We start from the raw sequence: 17,864 nt of genomic DNA on the forward strand, positions 1-17,864 counted from the left end.
CAATAAATAAATAATGCATGCACCTCAACAGTTGTTAAACCTATATCCTAGCTCAACACCAACAAAAAATAGCAGGCTACTAACATGATTCCAATCCAGATTAGAAGTCTAAAGCAATTTAGCTGTCAGTGTGCTGGCATTAGCACCATTTTCAGAGGGGACAGGCAGGGACATGTAGGGGACAGGGATTTGATCTCGCTACCTTTTGGTTACTGGTCAGACACTGGTTGGGGAGGCTGAGCAGCATTCGATAGCATTATCCATTTTGTCCTCTTGCTTATAAGCCTATTTACATGTTTGTATATTAATTATTTAACTAGACAGTTAACAGTTAGACTTCAATCTCTTTTACAAGTAAGCCCTGGTCAAGATGACAGAATACATAATCAACACAACAATAAAATGTTTTAATACTTTGTCAAGAATCCTTTTCAGGCAATGACTGCTTGAAGTCTGGAAAGCAAGGACTTCACCAAATGCTGGGTTTCCTCCTTTGTGATGCTTTGCCAGGCCTTTACTGCAGCTGTCTTCAATTGTTATTCGTGGGTCTTTCTACCTTAAGTTTTGTCTTCAGCAAGTGAAATGCATGCTCAATCGGGTTGAGATCAGGTGTTTGACTCGGCCATTGGAGAATATTCCACTTCTTTGCCTTAAAAAACTCATGGGTTGCTTTTGCAATGTGTGTTTTGGCTCATGGTCCATCTGTAAAGTGAAGCTTTGGCAATATATCCCTATTCACTTCAGAATTCATCCGGCTGCTTCTGTCTTCTGTCACATCATCAATAATCACTAGTGACCTAGTGCCATTGGAAGCCATGCCATCTCACTGCCTCCATTTTTCTTCCCATCATTCTGGTACAGGTTGATCTTAGTTTCATCTGTCCAAAGAATGCTGTTCCAGAACTGGCCTGACTTTTTAAGATGTTTTTTGCTAAGTCTAATCTGGCCTTTCTATTATTGAGGCTTATGGATGGTTTGCACCTTGTGGTGAACCCTCTGTATTTGCTGTTGTTAAGTCTTCTCTTTATGGGTAGACTTGGATAATGATATGCCAACCTCCTGGAGAGTGTTCTTCACTTGGCTGGATGTTGTGAATGGGTATTTTTCTTTTACCATGGAAAGGATCCTACGATCATCCAGCACAGTTGTCTTCCATGGAGGTCCAGGCCTTTTTGTGTTGCAGAGCTCACCAGTGCTGGATTTTTCTCAGAATATACTAAACTGTTGATTTGGCAATTCCTAATTTTCTTGCAATCTCTCTGATGGATTTTTTTTGCAGGCCTGTTTCACTTGCATTGAGAGCTCCTTTGACCTCATACTGTGGGTAAAAGTAACTGCTTCCAAATGCGAATGCCACACCTGGAATCAAATCCAGACATTTTACCTGCTTAATTGATGAATATATAATGAAGGAATAGCCCACACCTGTCCATGAAACAGCTTTTGAGTCAATTGTCCAATAACGTTTGGTGGATTGAAAAACCGGGGGCTACGTATTAAAGAGCTGTAATTCCTAAACCCTTCCTCCAATTTGGATGTGAAAACCACTCAAATTAAAGCTGAGAGACTGCACTTTAAGCCAATATTCATTATTTAACTTGAATATAACTTGAATATATTGTGGTAAACAGCCAAAATAACAAAACGTGTGTCAGTGTCCAATTATTTCCAGACCTAACTGTATGTGCAGTATCTCACAAAACTGAGTACACCCCTCACATTTTTGTAAATATTTGATTATATCTGTTCATGTGACAACACGGAAGAAATTACACTTTGCTACAATGTAAAGTAGTGAGTGTACAGCTTGTATAACAGTATACATTTGCTGTCCCCTCAAAAATAACACAGCCATTAATGTCTAAACCACTGGCAACAAAACTGAGTACACCCCTAAGTGAAAATGTCCAAATTGGGCCCAAAGTGTCAATATTTTGCGTGGTCACCATCATTTTCCAGCACTGCCTTAATCCTCTTGGGCATGGAGTTCAACAGAGCTTCACAAGTTGCCACTGGATTTGAGAGGTGAATGAGAGAGGGGTTCCCCAGAATACTAATGTTGAAACACACACACACATTTTCCAGCAGAATACAGATTGTGTAGGCTCCACTGCTGATATTAAAGGACTATAGCTAAATAGAAACAGGAAAGTGATTGATACATCTGTTCTGTGTTCTGTTCAATAAACCTACAAGAAAACAATTGCAAAGGATCTTACAATATGATCTTATCAAGGATGTTAAATGCCAATATGACATTTATTGTGATTCTCGTGATTGTAATCATTATATATACTGCATGTTACTATTTTTCCCATCTCTGCTCTCTTTTTCCTCTCTTTATCTCTCTTTCTTTCCCTCTCTTCTCTCTACGTCCATATCTTTTCTCTTTCTCTCCCTCATTTCTCTCCTTTTTTATCTCTTTGATTTATTGTTTATTTGAAAAGGGACAGGGTACATTGATCAACATTCTTCTATTACTTTCTTTCAATGAAAGGTAAATCCGTTCAAATGGACTGAAAAGAACTGTTCACATTTCAAATGCAATATTATAGGAAATGTACAATGTACACTGAACAAAATTATAAATGCAACACTTGTTTTTGCCCCCATTTATCATGAGCTGAACTCAAAAGATCTAAGAATTTCTCTATGTACACAAAAGGCCTATTTCTATCAAATCTGTCTAAATCTGTGTTAGTGAGCACTTATCCTTTGCCCAGATAATCCATACACCTCACAGGTGTGGCATATCAATATGCTGATTAGACAGCATGATTATTGCACAGGTATGCCTTAGGCTGGCCAAAGTGGAATGTTGGTACACTCCTCTTCAATGGCTGTGCGAAGTTGCTGGGTATTGGCAAGACCTGGAACACGCTGTCGTATACGCCGATCCAGAGCATCCCAAACATGCTCAATGGGTGACATGTCCGGTGAGTATGCTGGCCGTGCAAGAACTGGGATGTTTTCAGCTTCCAGGAATTGTGTACAGATCCTTGCAACATGGGGCTGTGTATTATCATGCTGCAACATGAGGTGATGGTCGTGGATGAATGGCACAACAATGGACCTCAGGATCTTGTCACGTTATCTCTGTGCATTCAAAATGCCATCAATAAAATGCACCTGTGTTCGTTGTCCATAACACATACCTGCCCATACCATAACCCCACCGCCACCATGGGCCACTCGATCCACAACGTCAGCATTTCTGACAGTTTGTGCAGAAATTCTTTGGTTCTGCAAACCAATTGTTCCAGCAGATGTCCGGGTGGCTGGTCTCAGATGATCTTGGAGGTGAAGATGCTGGATGTGGAGGTCCTGGGCTGTGTGTGGTTACACATGGTCTGCTGTTGTGAGGCCGGTTGGATGTACTGCCAAATTCTCTGAAATGCCTTTGGAGACGGCTTTTGGTAGAGAAATTAACAATCAATTCACGGGCAACAGCTCTGAAATTATTAAGCTTTTTTTTTTATATTCCCATGTACATGATTTGTAGATGTTCAGTAGATATAAAGCTTAACAATATGTGAACTGTCCATTAACCTTAAAGCTAGCTTTAGCACTATAGAGGCCATGCGTAATTGGACGATCATTGACATTTAGACTAAGAAACTCTAAAGTCCATGTGTACATATTTTACACCAGCTACTGGAAACCAGGAACAGAACTAGACAAGGCTAGTTCAGCAAGCCTGCAAATGAAAGTGATGAATGTTGTAGCCCACCCTGGATTTCAACTAGGGTCGCCGACATGAGAGGCTGTGTCTTTAGCCAATACACCATGGAACAGCACGCTAAACTAGTGTCGGTAAAGCATCCAGACATTAGATAGTTTTGTCACGCATTAACATCACACAAAGTTTTCATATTTTGCTAGACACCATTAAGCATTGTGTTAAACTGACTAACGTTTCTTATTAAGTTTACCTCCACCACAAATAGCATCTATGAACTGTATGGCTTTTGCCACTGGCTGTTTTTAACAGCTTATTAGCCATTCGTGAATGACATTGATACAATAACTATCAATATAGGTGACTTTTTCATCAAGTGAAAAGACAAGAGAATCGTGTAGCCAGTAAAGTTTTTGTCTATCCTGAACAAATCCTAATACATAATTCGTAAATCCACCAGAAAAGTTAAAAGAAAAACAGTGAACAGTTTAATTTTAGGCTTCCTATAGCTACTGAAGGTTGTAGCCAGCAAAGTTTTTGTCTATCCTGAACAAATCCTCATTTGCCACTGGCTGTTTTAACAGCTTATTAGCCATTTGTGAATTACATTGATACAGTAACTCTCAATACAGTTGACAATAACTGACTTTTTTGTCAAGTAAAAAGACGATAATTGAGTAGCCAACAAAGGTTTTTGTCTATCCTGAAAAAACCCTAATGCATCAATCGAAAATTCACCAAAACTGTTTCATGCTAGGCTAATTTGTTTTGACTGCGACGGGAGACGAACGCGGGACTTCCGTTGTTCCGTTGACCACGTCTCTAACCACTATGCTATAGCCATGAAATCTCCATAGACAAACAGTGGCAGTACAATGGTTCAAACTGAGGAGCTCTGTGACTTTAAACATGGCACTGTTAAAGGATGCCACTTTTGACTTTTGAAGTCAGTTTGTGACATTTCTGCTGTACTAGATTTGCCCCGGTCAACTGTAAGTGCTATAATTGTGAAGTAGAAATGTCTAGGAACAATGACAGCCAAACTACAAAGTGGTAGACCAGGCAAACTCACAGAGTGGGGCAGCCATGTGCTGAAGCACATAGCTCGTAAAAATCGCTTATCATTTGTATCATCCCTCACCACAGTTCCAAACTGCCTCTGGAAGGAATATCAGCACAATACCTGTGCATTGGGAGCTTCACAAAATGGGTTTCCATGGCCAAGCAGCTGTACCCAAGCCTCACATCAACATGCGAAATGCCAAGCGCCAACTGGAGTGTTGTAAAGTACTGGAAGCAGTGGAAACATGTTCTCTGGAGGGATGAATCACACTCCACTATCTGGCAGTCTGATGGATGAATCTGGGGATGGCGGATATCAGGAGAATGCTTCCTACCAGAATTTATAGTGCCTTTGATGGTGTAGGGATAATGGTCTGCGGCTGTGGTTCAGGGTTTGGGCTAGGCCCCTTAGTACCAGTGAAGGGTCATCTTAATGCTACAGGATACAGAGACATTTTAGACATTTGGGTTTACAGAGTGGGGAAGGCTCTTTCCTGTTCCAGCATGTCTGTGCCCTGTACACAAAGTGGGTTCCATAAATACATGGTTCAATGAGGTTGGTGTGGATGAACAGGGCTCTGTGGTCCCTGCACAAAGCCCTGCCCACAACCCCATTGAACACCTTTGGGATGAATTGGAACGGTGATTGCGAGCCTGGCCTTCTTGTCCAATATCAGTGTCGGACCTCGCAAATGGTCTTTTGGCTGAATGGGGTCAAATTCCCATAGGGACACTCCAAAATCTTGTGGATAGCCTTTTGAGAAGAGTGGCGGCTATTATAGCTGTAAAAGGGGGTGGGGGGGGGGCTCCATATGAATGCCCGTGGTTTTAGAATGGGATGTTCAACAAGCTCATAGAGGTGTGATGGGCGGGTGTCCAGATACTTTGGTCATAGTGTATCTGGCAATGAAAAGTAATTAGCAATCCTCAGAATTCTCTTTTTTCTCTCTTTATATGCTTTAGCTGCCATATAAAATTTCACTTGTCTTTCAAATCTTTATGAGGGAAGATACAATGGACAAACCTTTTATTTATACTACCCCATGGCAGTGAAGGGGACATTTCCCTCTGAATTTTGCCATTTTTGGGCTGTGTATTGACTCTGTTGTCAATGAAGTTCCCACTGCACTTATTGTAGGTGTGTCATTTCCCGGTGACATCACACCATGGCGATCTAATCATCCCCAGCTTCAGATTGTTTCAGTAACCCGCCCTCCTCCCTGTGTAACTATTCCCCATGTTGTTGCTATAAATTAGAATGTTTTCTCAGCCAACTTGATAAAATATGGGTAAATATAGGTATGTCTGAGGCCAATAATAAGGCCTCAGACACAAACAATTCCAGAATGGACAGTCTTCCTAACTTTATCCCTCCCTGCCTCTCATTTTGGACAGGTGAATGTGTTCCTGTCCTTTGTGGTTCCCATGGTAGTCATATCTGCTTTGAATGGGGTAATCGCAAGTCAGCTGTTGCGTATGTTCAGAGAGACGAAGCAGGACAACCGCATCTGTATCGTCGAGGGCAACCCTACCATGCTCAGTGTAGCTGTGGAGCCAAACCGCACGCAGTCGCTGCGTCATGGAGTCATGGTTCTACGTGAGTATACAATGCCCACTTGAACAAACGCATGCACCAACCCACATGTAATAACCTATACAATGTTTTCAGTGTTTCTTCCTACACTGTACACTCCAGGTGTCAGGGCTACATTAAGTTTTGGCATAAACGGTTTTGAGGATAGGTTTAGGGTTAGGGAATTGGGAACATCGTTTTTTTTGGGGTCAGGTTGAGGACAATTGGTATTAGGGTTAGGGTGGTTACCTTTGGTTTAAGGCATGTTTTTTTGGAAGGCATGGTTAAGGCTGTTACACGGCAGCAATTGTAGCCTTTTCAACGACTTGAGGCTCGTCTTAACTCTGATCGCTCATGTTGTGTATTGTTGACCACCGATGGCTAGTATCTAGCACTAAGTGTTTTGTCTTTTTGAATAGTTAGACGATAGATGCCAGCTCTGAAACAATCTGAAAATGGGAGAAGAAATTGCTTGTAAAAGTCAACAAACGCAGGGAGAGAGTATTTCTTTCGTGTGGGCAAAACGTATCGTCTACACAGTGTGGCAATCTATGTATTAATGTAGTATTCTAATTCAGCTAAATTCCAACAACAGCCTTCTCTGCTGAGAAGTAGTTAGTGGGAATGAGACAATCGCTAATTGGAACGTAGTGCTAATTGTTCTCATGTCTGAGCGCAAACCAAGCGCCTATATGGGCCCAAGCCTTTAGGATCAATAATTTATGTTAGGAACACTTTCCTATATATTACAGCAGGGATAGAGCTGGAAATTAGCTTAACCAACATGAGAAAATCACAGAGCTTAATGTGTCCAAGCTGCAAAGTTTAAATTTTACTCTGTATGTGTTTTGATCTCTGGTTATGTGTTAGTGTGTTTATCTTGGCAGACTGGATTGCAAAGTTAAATAGGCTTTGGATAGAGCCACTGGGGAGCTTCACATGCTGATTCTCTCTGTGTCACCTGGTCACTGTTCATAAAGACTAGGAGACAGACATAATGATCATGAGATAAAGAACAGCATTTCTCTGTGTGCATCACACTATATTTTTGATCCAAGGTTTGATATCACTATTAACTGATTAACTGTCACAATTATATTTGTCTTTCAAGATTCAGAATTTGTAATATTCCTTGCTATTAGATTATCAACTACAATAAAACTAAAATATCTGAGTTAAATGTGATGTAGAGACACAATCATTTTGAACATAATAAGACTTCAGCATCTATAATCTTCCTTCATTGTCCATGACTTAAGCAAATCAGACTACTGTAGGACACAGTGTTCAGGGTACTTCCCTAATAATCATCAATTTGTCAATCTTAGCAATGTCAGTCTTTGCAATTATCTAACAAAATTGTTTTCATTAATTTGCAATTTGGAGCCTAGATCAGTGCTCATCCATCTTGTCCTAATGAATCTAATCTCAGAAAGTCAGAAGAGTATTTTATGAAGATTGTTAGAACTCCAGTATGAAAACAAAAATCAGAAGTGTTAGTAAGGGTTCTCCTGCATAGATCTTAGAGATATTACCCTACAGATATAGTTATCCATGTTGGCACCAACAATGTTGGGATGAAACAGTCAGAGCTTACAAAGCAGAACATGGCTTCAGCATGTAAAAAGCAAGAAAGATGTGTCGCATCAAGTAATTGTCTCTGGCCCCCTCCCAGCTATGGCCAGTGATGAGATTTACAGCTGACTTAATCACTGGCTGAAAACTGAGTTCTGTCCGTGATAGGAGATAGAATATGTACATAACTGGCTCTCTTTCAGGGACTTATCCATAAAAAGAGCCTTGCCCTACCTGCTGAAAAGTGATGGATTCCATCCTGCTTTAGGGGTGCTCTTCTTTTATCCCGGGACATAGACAGAAGCCAGGGTTGGGCACATAGACTCTGACGTGAGAGCAATTTGCATCTCATTCCGATTAGCAGTTGTCATGTTCAGACTGCCTACTTCTCAGTAGAGGTGTTCAATACCACAAATGTTGGGTTCAATCCGATACCTAGTAATACAGGGCCAGAATCACCAATATCAATGCTGATACTTTCACTGAAACTTTTAATGAATTTTTGATTAATAGTATTGCACATCAATTGGAATTAAATATCAGTGCCAATTGATAGGCCAATTATAGTGCCAATTGATAGGCCAAAAATAACTTTTGTTATATTTCATCACATTTTTTGTAACAATTTTGTTAACCCAGGGAGGCGTATAACCCCAAGCCATCCTAGTATCTGTAGTATCGATATTTTGGGATCGATCCGCCCACCCCTACTTCTCAGAAGTAAGTCTAACGCTAAGTGGCCGCAAGGTCTTCAATGGCCACGGCCATAATCATAACCCCAAAGGTTAACATTGATGTTAGATCCCCTGTTTCAAAGGCAATCACAGTCAATTCATTAACATTGATGTTAGATCCCCTGTTTCAAAGGCAATCACAGTCAATTCATTAATCACTGATCATAAACTTGATGTGATTGGCCTGGGTGAAACCTGGCTTAATTTACTGCCCTAAATGAGGCCTCTCCTGCTTACACTAGTGATAGATCTCATGTGAATTCTGAAAAGGGGGAGGTGTAGCTAATATTATTTACAACGTCACATATCAATTTAGGCTCAAATAATTGCTTGGTTTTTGTGTTTTGAGGTATAACACACTCTCATAATGCAACTCTCCTGCTTCCTGCCTTTTGCCAGCCTTTCTGTCTTTTCTTACTTTTTAATTTTCTTTTAATCTTCTTTAAATCTTTTACCTTTGTTTCATTTTTGTTCTATATTTGTTTTAATCATATTTTTACAATTGTATGTAATTTTTAAAAGAGGACCTCAGCATAGTTATTTTGTATTCTTGAGTGATTTTATGATGGAGGAGCTGTTGGAGGTACGGATCAACCGCTTAGAAGATTTAGTCACCAGAATGCTCCTCTGGTCGGACTGTGGGTTCTCTCCGGCAGGTGAATCAACAAATGCTAATGCTAACATTGCACAACAGGCTAACCTAAGGCTAGAGAGCTCTAAAGATGTCTCTATACTTGATAGAATGCAGTCAAAACTGGTGAACAGATCTGAGCAATTTCAGAGCGAATGGCTGAATGAGACGAAAACACAGCTTGAAATACATGAGAGTGAACAATTCATTGACTCTGTAGCAGCTACTAGGGATTGAGCTACCAAATGCTAACGGACAGACAAAGATTGGTATACAAGGGATTATTTCAAATCTAGACCACACTGTCACGGGCCCGGCTGACACTCTCCCCTGGACATGTGCAAATGCCACTGGATAAACCGCAGAGGCTTTCAAACCAGCCTTACCCAATGACACATCTTACTGGCACAACACCGGGGCTAGACCGAAGACATCAACTCCAGCGGGGATTTGATCTGACGTTGTGCGCCCCAGAGGCAAATCCATCAAGAAATCAAATAGGAGAGCACCAACCCTCAATCCACCACCTGAACTCACCATGCAAAACAGGTACGAAACACTGATTCAGAATGAAATGTGTGTAAATGAACCTAGGGAAGCTAACCACAACACTAGCATTAGGGCTAACCAAAATCCAAGAAATAGCCCTAAAACCACTGATAGGATGAGGGAAAGAAAAATGTTTGCTAACTCCACATCTGATAAGCCAGGTACTACCTTGATTGGGGACGACATAACCAAGCATATCAGAATGGCGAAGACTGAAAACTTAACCATGGCTGACACATTGGTCAGAGAGCTAAAAGAAATGTTGCCAGTTATTCTCTCTACACATCCAAGCAACATGCAGATTATTATCCACACTGGGTCTTTTGACATTCTACAAAAAAAAAAACTGTCTCTGAGATCCTGAAAAATTATTTTTCTATGCTACTGGAGAAAATTACTTTCAACAACATGTTTTCATCTCAGGCCCCATTCCAACCTTGGGGAAAGGAATTGAATCTTTTAGCTGACTCCTTAGGCTAAATATGTGGCTCACATCGGCATGCAACCACGGGATAAGGTTTATTGACAATTTCAATATTTTTTGGAACTGTAAAGACTGCTTTAGACCTGATGGGGTTCATCCAAACATCATGGGATGCCTGCTGCTTGGTGACAACATACATCACACTCTTGGAATGCCATTCCCCAACAAGATAAGCATGAAGGACAGTACTCATAGGCAGATTATTCACCCCCCCCCCCTCCCGACCCTCACCCTAAAATCACCCAATGCTTCCAGAAGTTGTCCTTGTCCCAAATGTGGGTACAACAACTCCCACCCCTCCCCCCTTCACCACACTCACCCTCTCCACCACAATCACACCCACCCTTTCCCCATCTATCACACTCTCTGTCTCCCCCTCTACCACACTCACCCTCCCCCCTCCACCACACTCACTAATCAGGGAGCTACTTCTAACCAAAGAAATCCGAGCTCATCTTTCCCTATGCCCGCCGCCCCCCACATAAAACGATTGCTTAGACCACAGCCACATCGTCAACAACCTTGTCCTCCATTTACACAGAGCACAGAATATACTCGGTGATGTAACCTGTCAATTTACTAGTCCAGGAACCCCTATTATATCTATTAAGCTGGCTGGCAGATCTCCCGCCAAACAAATCATTCTTGGTAAATGACATTATAATATCCAACAACCTAGATTTTATGTTTGAAACTGAAACGTGGCTAACAGAAGAATCTTCAATTCTTAACGAGACAGCACCCGAAAAATATGAATACATGTCGAAATGGTAGGAAAGGAGGAGTGGCTGCCCTATTCAAAGATACATTCCAGTGCAAAGAAAATACTAGGTAATTAATTATTTTGAATACCTCAAAAAAAAATGTTAACCATTTACAGACCACAATATTCTGCAGATTTTATTGATGATTTTGCTGAACTACTCTGTTATATCAGTTGATTACAACTTGTTTGTTATTACAGGGGATTTTATGGGGATAATGCCAAATAACCTTTTGCACTACTTGACACATTTGATCTCACTCAACATGTGAAAGAGCGTACACACACTCAAGGCCACATTCTAGATCTGGATATCTCTAAAGGTCTCGATATTTTCTCTGTCATGGTTAACGACTTGGCCCTGTCTGATAATTTCTGTGTCTTTTTTGATTCACTAATCACCCCGATTATTACAGTAAACACTGTTTCTGTTAAGAAAAGGTACATTAATGAGAGTACAAATGTTCAGTTTATTGAAGCCATAGCTATTTCTCCAATAATAGGTGCTGAGTCAGTTGATGTACTCCTAGATAATTTTAATGCCAAAATATTAAATGTCATGGATCGTGTTGCACCGGTAAAGGTAAAGAAAACTATGAGCAAACAGAAAACACCATGGAGAACCACCATGATGGTAACCGCCTGAAAAGAGAATGTCGGAAAGTGGAACATAAGTGGAGGAAAACTAAACTTCAAATTCACTATGACATCTATAAACAAAGCCTTGGTAGCTTCAACAATGAGTTATGCAGGGCCAGACAGCAACATTTATCGGGAATGATCAACAAGAATATCAACAATACCCGCACTCTATTTGTCAAGGTCGACAAGCTTACAAACCCAAAAAAGCAGACGGCATCAGAACTCATGTCCACTGTGTTTCTTTAGTGAAAAAATTATAAGTATTAGACAGAACATCAGAACAACACAGTCTAACAAGGACTCTGTACCGTCACCATGACCACCAAGACATACAGTGGGGAGAACGTAGTATTTGATAACAAAGTATTTGATACACTGCCGATTTTGCAGTTTTCCTACTTACAAAGCATGTAGAGGTCTGTCATTTTTATCATAGGTACACTTCAACTGTGAGAGACGGAATCTAGAGACGAAAATCACATTGTATGGTTTTTAAATAATTAATTTGCATTTTATTGCATGACATAAGTATTTGATCACCTACCAACCAGTAAGAATTCCGTCTTTCACAGACCTGTTAGTTTTTCTTTAAGAAGCCCTCCTGTTTTCCACTCATTACCTGTATTAACTGCACCTGTTTGAACCCGTTACCTGTATAAAAGACACCTGTCCACACACTCAATCAAACAGACTCCAACCTCTCCACAATGGCCAAGACCAGTGAGCTGTGTAAAGACATCAGGGATAAAATTGTAGACCTGCACATGGCTGGAATGGGCAACAGGATCATAGGCAAGCAGCTTGGTGAGAAGGCAACAACTGTTGGCCCAATTATTAGAAAATGGAAGAAGTTCAAGATGATGTCAATCTCCCTCGGTCTGGGGCTCCATGCAAGATCTCACCTCGTGGGGCATCAATGATTAGATTACTGCAATGCTGTTCTCTCTGGTTATCCAGACAAATTAATAAATAAACTTCAATTAGTGCTGCACACAGCTGCTAGAATCCTAACTAGAACAAAAAAATTTGAACACATTACTCCTGTCCTGGCATCCTTACATTGGCTGCCTGTTAGGGTTAGGGCTGATTTTAAGGTTTTACTCTTAACCTATAAATCAATACATGGACTTGCTCCTACTTACCTTGCTGAAATGATCCAGCCATACATACCTACACGTAACCTTAGATCGCAAGATGCAGGCCTTTTAATTGTACCTAGAATTTCTAAACAAACAGTTGGCGGCAGGGCCTTTTCTCATAGAGCTCCACTCCTGTGGAATGATCTGCCAATTAAGGTTAGAAATGCAAACTCAGTGCAAACTTTCAAGTGTCTACTAAAAACTCATCTCTACAGCACGGTTTATAATTAGGTGTAGCCTGGCCCGGGGGCGTGAAGGTGACCAGTAGGCTTGATACTGTCCACCCTTGCTGTCTTGCCAGGTGGGCTCTCGTCGCCACTGGGATGCCCTCCCTCCAATGCCCTTCGGGGGAAGAGTCACTGGCTAGTTGTTGACTCTCTATTGCGCACTTGTGCAGTTGGGCTGTACGCTGCTAGCAATACTCGGCCCTCATTCAGGGGGGTTGCGGTTGGTGGGTGTCCCTTTGGTTGATGCCTGGCAATGTGGGTGGATTGATTTCCTGCCTGTTGGGCCCTGTCCGGGGCCTCCCCCGGGTAGGGCCACAGTGTCACCGGACCCCCCCGTCTCAGTTTCCAAGGTGTTACGCTGCTATATTATTGTGCTGGGGGACATGAGGGATGTACAACTAACTTTTCTCAGTTTCCTCCAATTTTAAATTTTAGAAGGAGATGAGGTCCTGGTCCACACCTGCGGATTACCTGGTTTGGGGGGACCGTTGCTGTTCCTGTCCTTGTCCACCTGGTCATACTTCTGACCTAGTCTAAAATCGAATATACTCTGGATTTAGCCAAGATAAATTTATTTATTATTCCAATTGGACTCTTAATATCTCACCGGCACAGCCAGAAGAGGACTGGTCACCCCTCTGAGCCTGGGTCCTCTCTAGGTTTCTTCCTAAAATTCGACCTTCTTAGGGAGTTTTTCCTAGCCACTGAAATTCAACACTACTGTTGTTTGCTCCTTGGGGTTTAAGGCCGGGTGTCTCTGTAAAGCACTTTGTGACAACTGCTGTTGTAAAAAGCGCTTTATAAATACATTTTGATTGATTGATTGATCATGAGGAAGGTGAGGGATCAGCCCAGAACTACACGGCAGGACCTGGTCAATGACCTGAAGAAAGCTGGGACCACAGTCTCAAAGAAAACCATTAGTAACACACTACACCGTCATGGATTAAAATCCTGCAGCGCACGCAATGTCCCCCTGCTCAAGCCAGCGCAAGTCCAGGCCCTTCTGAAGTTTGTCAATGACCATCTGGATGATCCAGAGGAGAAATGGGAGATGGTCATGTGGTCTGATGAGACAAAAATAGAACTTTTTGGTCTAAACTCCACTCGCCGTGTTTGGAGGAAAAAGAAGGATGAGTACAACCCCAAGAACACAATCCCAACCTTGAAGCATGGAGGTGGAAACATCTTTTTTGGGGATGCTTTTCTGCAAAGGGGACAGGACGACTGCACCGTATTGAGGAGAGGATGGATGGGGCCATGTATCGCGAGATCTTGGTCAAGAACCTCCTTCCCTCAGTAAGAGCATTGAAGATGGGTCATGACTGGGTCTTCCAGCACAACCCGAAACACACAGCCAGGGCAACTAAGGAGTGGCTCCGTAAGAAGCATCTCAAGGTCCTGGAGCGGCCTAGCCAGTCTCCAGACCTGAACCCAATAGAAAATCTTTGGAGGGAGCTGAAAGTCTGTATTGCCCAGCGACAGCTGAAGGATCTGGAGAAGTTCTGTATGGAGGAGTGGGCCAAAATCCCTGCTGCAGTGTGTGCAAACCTGGTCAATTTAATTCAATAAATGTATTGCCATGTCAACAAGTTGATAGGAATTTGTCTTGGTACAACTTTCACGAACTACAGAAAACGTATTCAACAAAGGTTTCTGTACCAAATGTTAAGTTCTGCTTTTCTGAAGTATCAAATACTTATGTCATGCAATAAAATGCAAATGAATTACTTAAAAATCATACAATGTGATTTTCTGGATTTTGGTTTTAGATTCCGTCACTCACAGTTGAAGAGTATCTATGATAAAAAAATTACAGACTTATACATGCTTTGTAAGTGGGGAAACCTGCAAAATCTGCAGTGTATCAAATACTTATTCTCCCCACTGTAACTTTGTTATTATGTCACATTTTAATACAATTGATCAAAAATCCCTTGAAGAAACAGTTTGACATCTTAAAGCTTCCACTTGCTGTCTCGACACACTGCCATCAGACTTAAAAAAAATAAAATAACTTGATAACAATGGACCTACAGCAAATAGTTAATAGCTCTCTGTAATCAGGCAATTTCGCAACGTCACTAAAAACAGCTGCCATTAAGCCCCTGTTAAAAAAGAGAACACTGGATGCATCTATAGTGAATAACTATAGACTCCCTTTTATAGCGAAGATCATTGAGAAGTTTGTCTTCTCAATGCGGTCTTTTAGACAAATTTCAGTCAGGTTTCCGACCTCACCATAGTACTGAAACGGCCCTGATTAAAGTTTTAAATGATGTATGGCTGAATACTGATTCTGATAAAATAACAGTTCTGGTTCTATTAGATCTCAGTGCAGCATGTGACACTGTAGATCATAGAACACTTATAGATAGGATAAAAAAATTGGGTAGGAATCTCCAGGACTGTCCTTGATTGGTTCAGATCTTATCTAGATGGCCGGAGTGACTTTGTCACCATTGGTAATCATGAATCTGATAGAGTGGCTATGACAAGCGGAGTTCCACAGGGATCAGTTCTCGGACCGCTTTTGTTCAATCTCTATAAGCTACCTCTGGGCCAAATTCTACAGAACAACAACATGAACTACCACAGCTATGCCAATGATACTCAAATATATATGACTCTCAAACCGTATGATAACAGCTCAGTAGACTCTCTGTGTCACTGTATAGAGCTTATAAATACCTGGATTAACCTAAATTGTCTACCATTAAACCAAGATAAAACTGAGATTACTGAAAAATAAAGTATTAGTAAAGAGCTGGATTCTCTGGCCCTTAAAACCTGGGATCAAGTGCTTAATCTTGGTGTTCTGATAGACTCAGACCTCACATTTGACAGTCATATCAAAGCGATAACCAAAACAGTAGTCTATCATCTAAAAAAATATAACCAGAATCAAAGGCTTTGTGTCCCAAAAAGACCAAGAGAAGCTCATCCATGCTTTAATCTCTAGTAGGGTTGACTACTGTAATGGCCTCTTTACTGGACTCCCGAAAAAGACTGTAAAATAGCTGCAGCTAGAATGCTGCTGCTAGAATGTTAACCAGGACCAAGAGAACAGAGCACATCACTCCGGTTCTTAAATCTTTGCATTGGCTTCCAGTAAGTTACAGAATAGATTTCAAAGTGGTGCTTTTAGTTTATAAATCTCTGAATGGTTTAGGACCCGAATACATTTCTGATATGTTTGAAGAATATAAACCGAGCAGGGCTCTTAGATCCATGAACACAGGTCAGCTAGTAGAGCACAGAGTCCAAACTAAACATGGAGAAGCTTCGTTTAGCAGTTATGCTGTACACAACTGGAATAAACTACCAGAAGATCTTAGACGTGCCCCAAAACGTATTGATTTTTAAATCCAGGTTAAAAACACTTATCTTTTCACATGCCTATGACTGAGTACTTATACTTAACCACACTGTTTAGCCTTTTAGCTTCCTAGGTTTTTATCCCATTTTTTATCTTTTTATGTTTTCTCATTGCATTTTTTATTATTATGATGTTTTCATTTGTTTTGAAGTTTTCATTTGAGTATTTGTTTTTATGTTATTGTACTTACATATATTTTTCTTTGTAAAGCACATTGAATTGCTTCGATGTATGAATTGTGCTTTATAAATAAACTTGCTTGCTTGCTACTAGTCATTAGTCGGCTTGAGGCATCTCAACCACTTTTCATAAATACTACTCAAAGGCCTCCTGGGCCATACACAATGTTCCTCCCAGTGTTGTTATTGTGCCTTGTAGTCATGGCAGATAGTATTCACATATTTGATCTGTTCAATATTCACATGGAGAAGTCTAATGACCCTCTCTAAAAGAACTTTGGAGCCATTATTAACTCAGTGGGATTTGTCAAACATATTTTGGGACCTACTTACTGCCAAAATCAAACATTTGACTTAGTTGTGTCCAGTGGAATAGATATTCTGGGTATAACTGTTTTTCTTAATAATTCTGGAATGTCAGACCACCATCTTATTATATTTACCATCACAACAACTTACCCACCTGAACCACAAACAAGGACAAGAAGCCTTATATATAAATTCTCAGACAACCCAAAGACTCCCTCCAACAACCCAGTGTAAATAAATCAGTCGAAAATATTTAGACTAGCCTGGAGAAACAGTACACTGGAATATCGAAAAATGCTCACATCTGCAGGATTTCGCAATTATAGTTAGCCTCCACTTCAGCAGTGATTTTCTTTGTTAGAGCCATGGTTGTCCTGAAATGAAAACTGTGATTCCTTTTAGATTTGAGACATTATATAAGGTCATAGCAAGCAGATACAAGTATTGAATTTCTGCTTTTTCACAATGGGAATACCTGGGCCTAATATTGTTGTTTAACACTGAGCAGAATTAAAATACCAAACTTTCAAAAGCATTTTAAAACTTTAAACTGTGTATTGTGTAAGTGTCCAGACAGAGAGATAAATAGGCTTGGACTGAGATCAGCAGTCAATCTGCAGGCCTGGAATGTACTCCTCATGACAAATAAGCATCCATTTGACTCTGAAGGCTGATTGAATGCCAATGAAGATAACCAGAAATGTTTAAGAAATTAGGAGATTCCGCGTCACTGTCAATCAGTTGACAGTGTTTACAATTGTCATGTTGTATCACGTGGGTTGCCAATGAAAAAGTAGAAAGTCACAGAATGAGTTGAGATACTGCAAATTTTAAGTACATAAAGTTGCAATTCCTAAACTATATAACAATAGTTAAAATATGTAATAATAAGTAACATATAAAAAATGTAATAAAGTATTTATAATTTGTGCCTGGGTT

General features: G+C 40.6%; 1 protein-coding gene across 1 annotated transcript in view; it reads left to right on the forward strand.

Annotated features, from left to right (window-relative positions):
• The window catches only part of ntsr1 (neurotensin receptor 1 (high affinity)), a 40,602-nt gene that overhangs the window by 11,491 nt on the left and 11,247 nt on the right, over positions 1–17,864 (forward strand). Inside the window, exon 2 of the mRNA XM_020051597.2 lies at positions 6,137–6,338. Coding sequence (XP_019907156.1) covers positions 6,137–6,338 — 202 coding nt within the window. The remainder of the gene's footprint in view (positions 1–6,136; positions 6,339–17,864) is intronic.

Source organism: Esox lucius, chromosome 12 (assembly GCF_011004845.1).
Source record: "Esox lucius isolate fEsoLuc1 chromosome 12, fEsoLuc1.pri, whole genome shotgun sequence".
Lineage (NCBI taxonomy): Eukaryota > Metazoa > Chordata > Actinopteri > Esociformes > Esocidae > Esox > Esox lucius.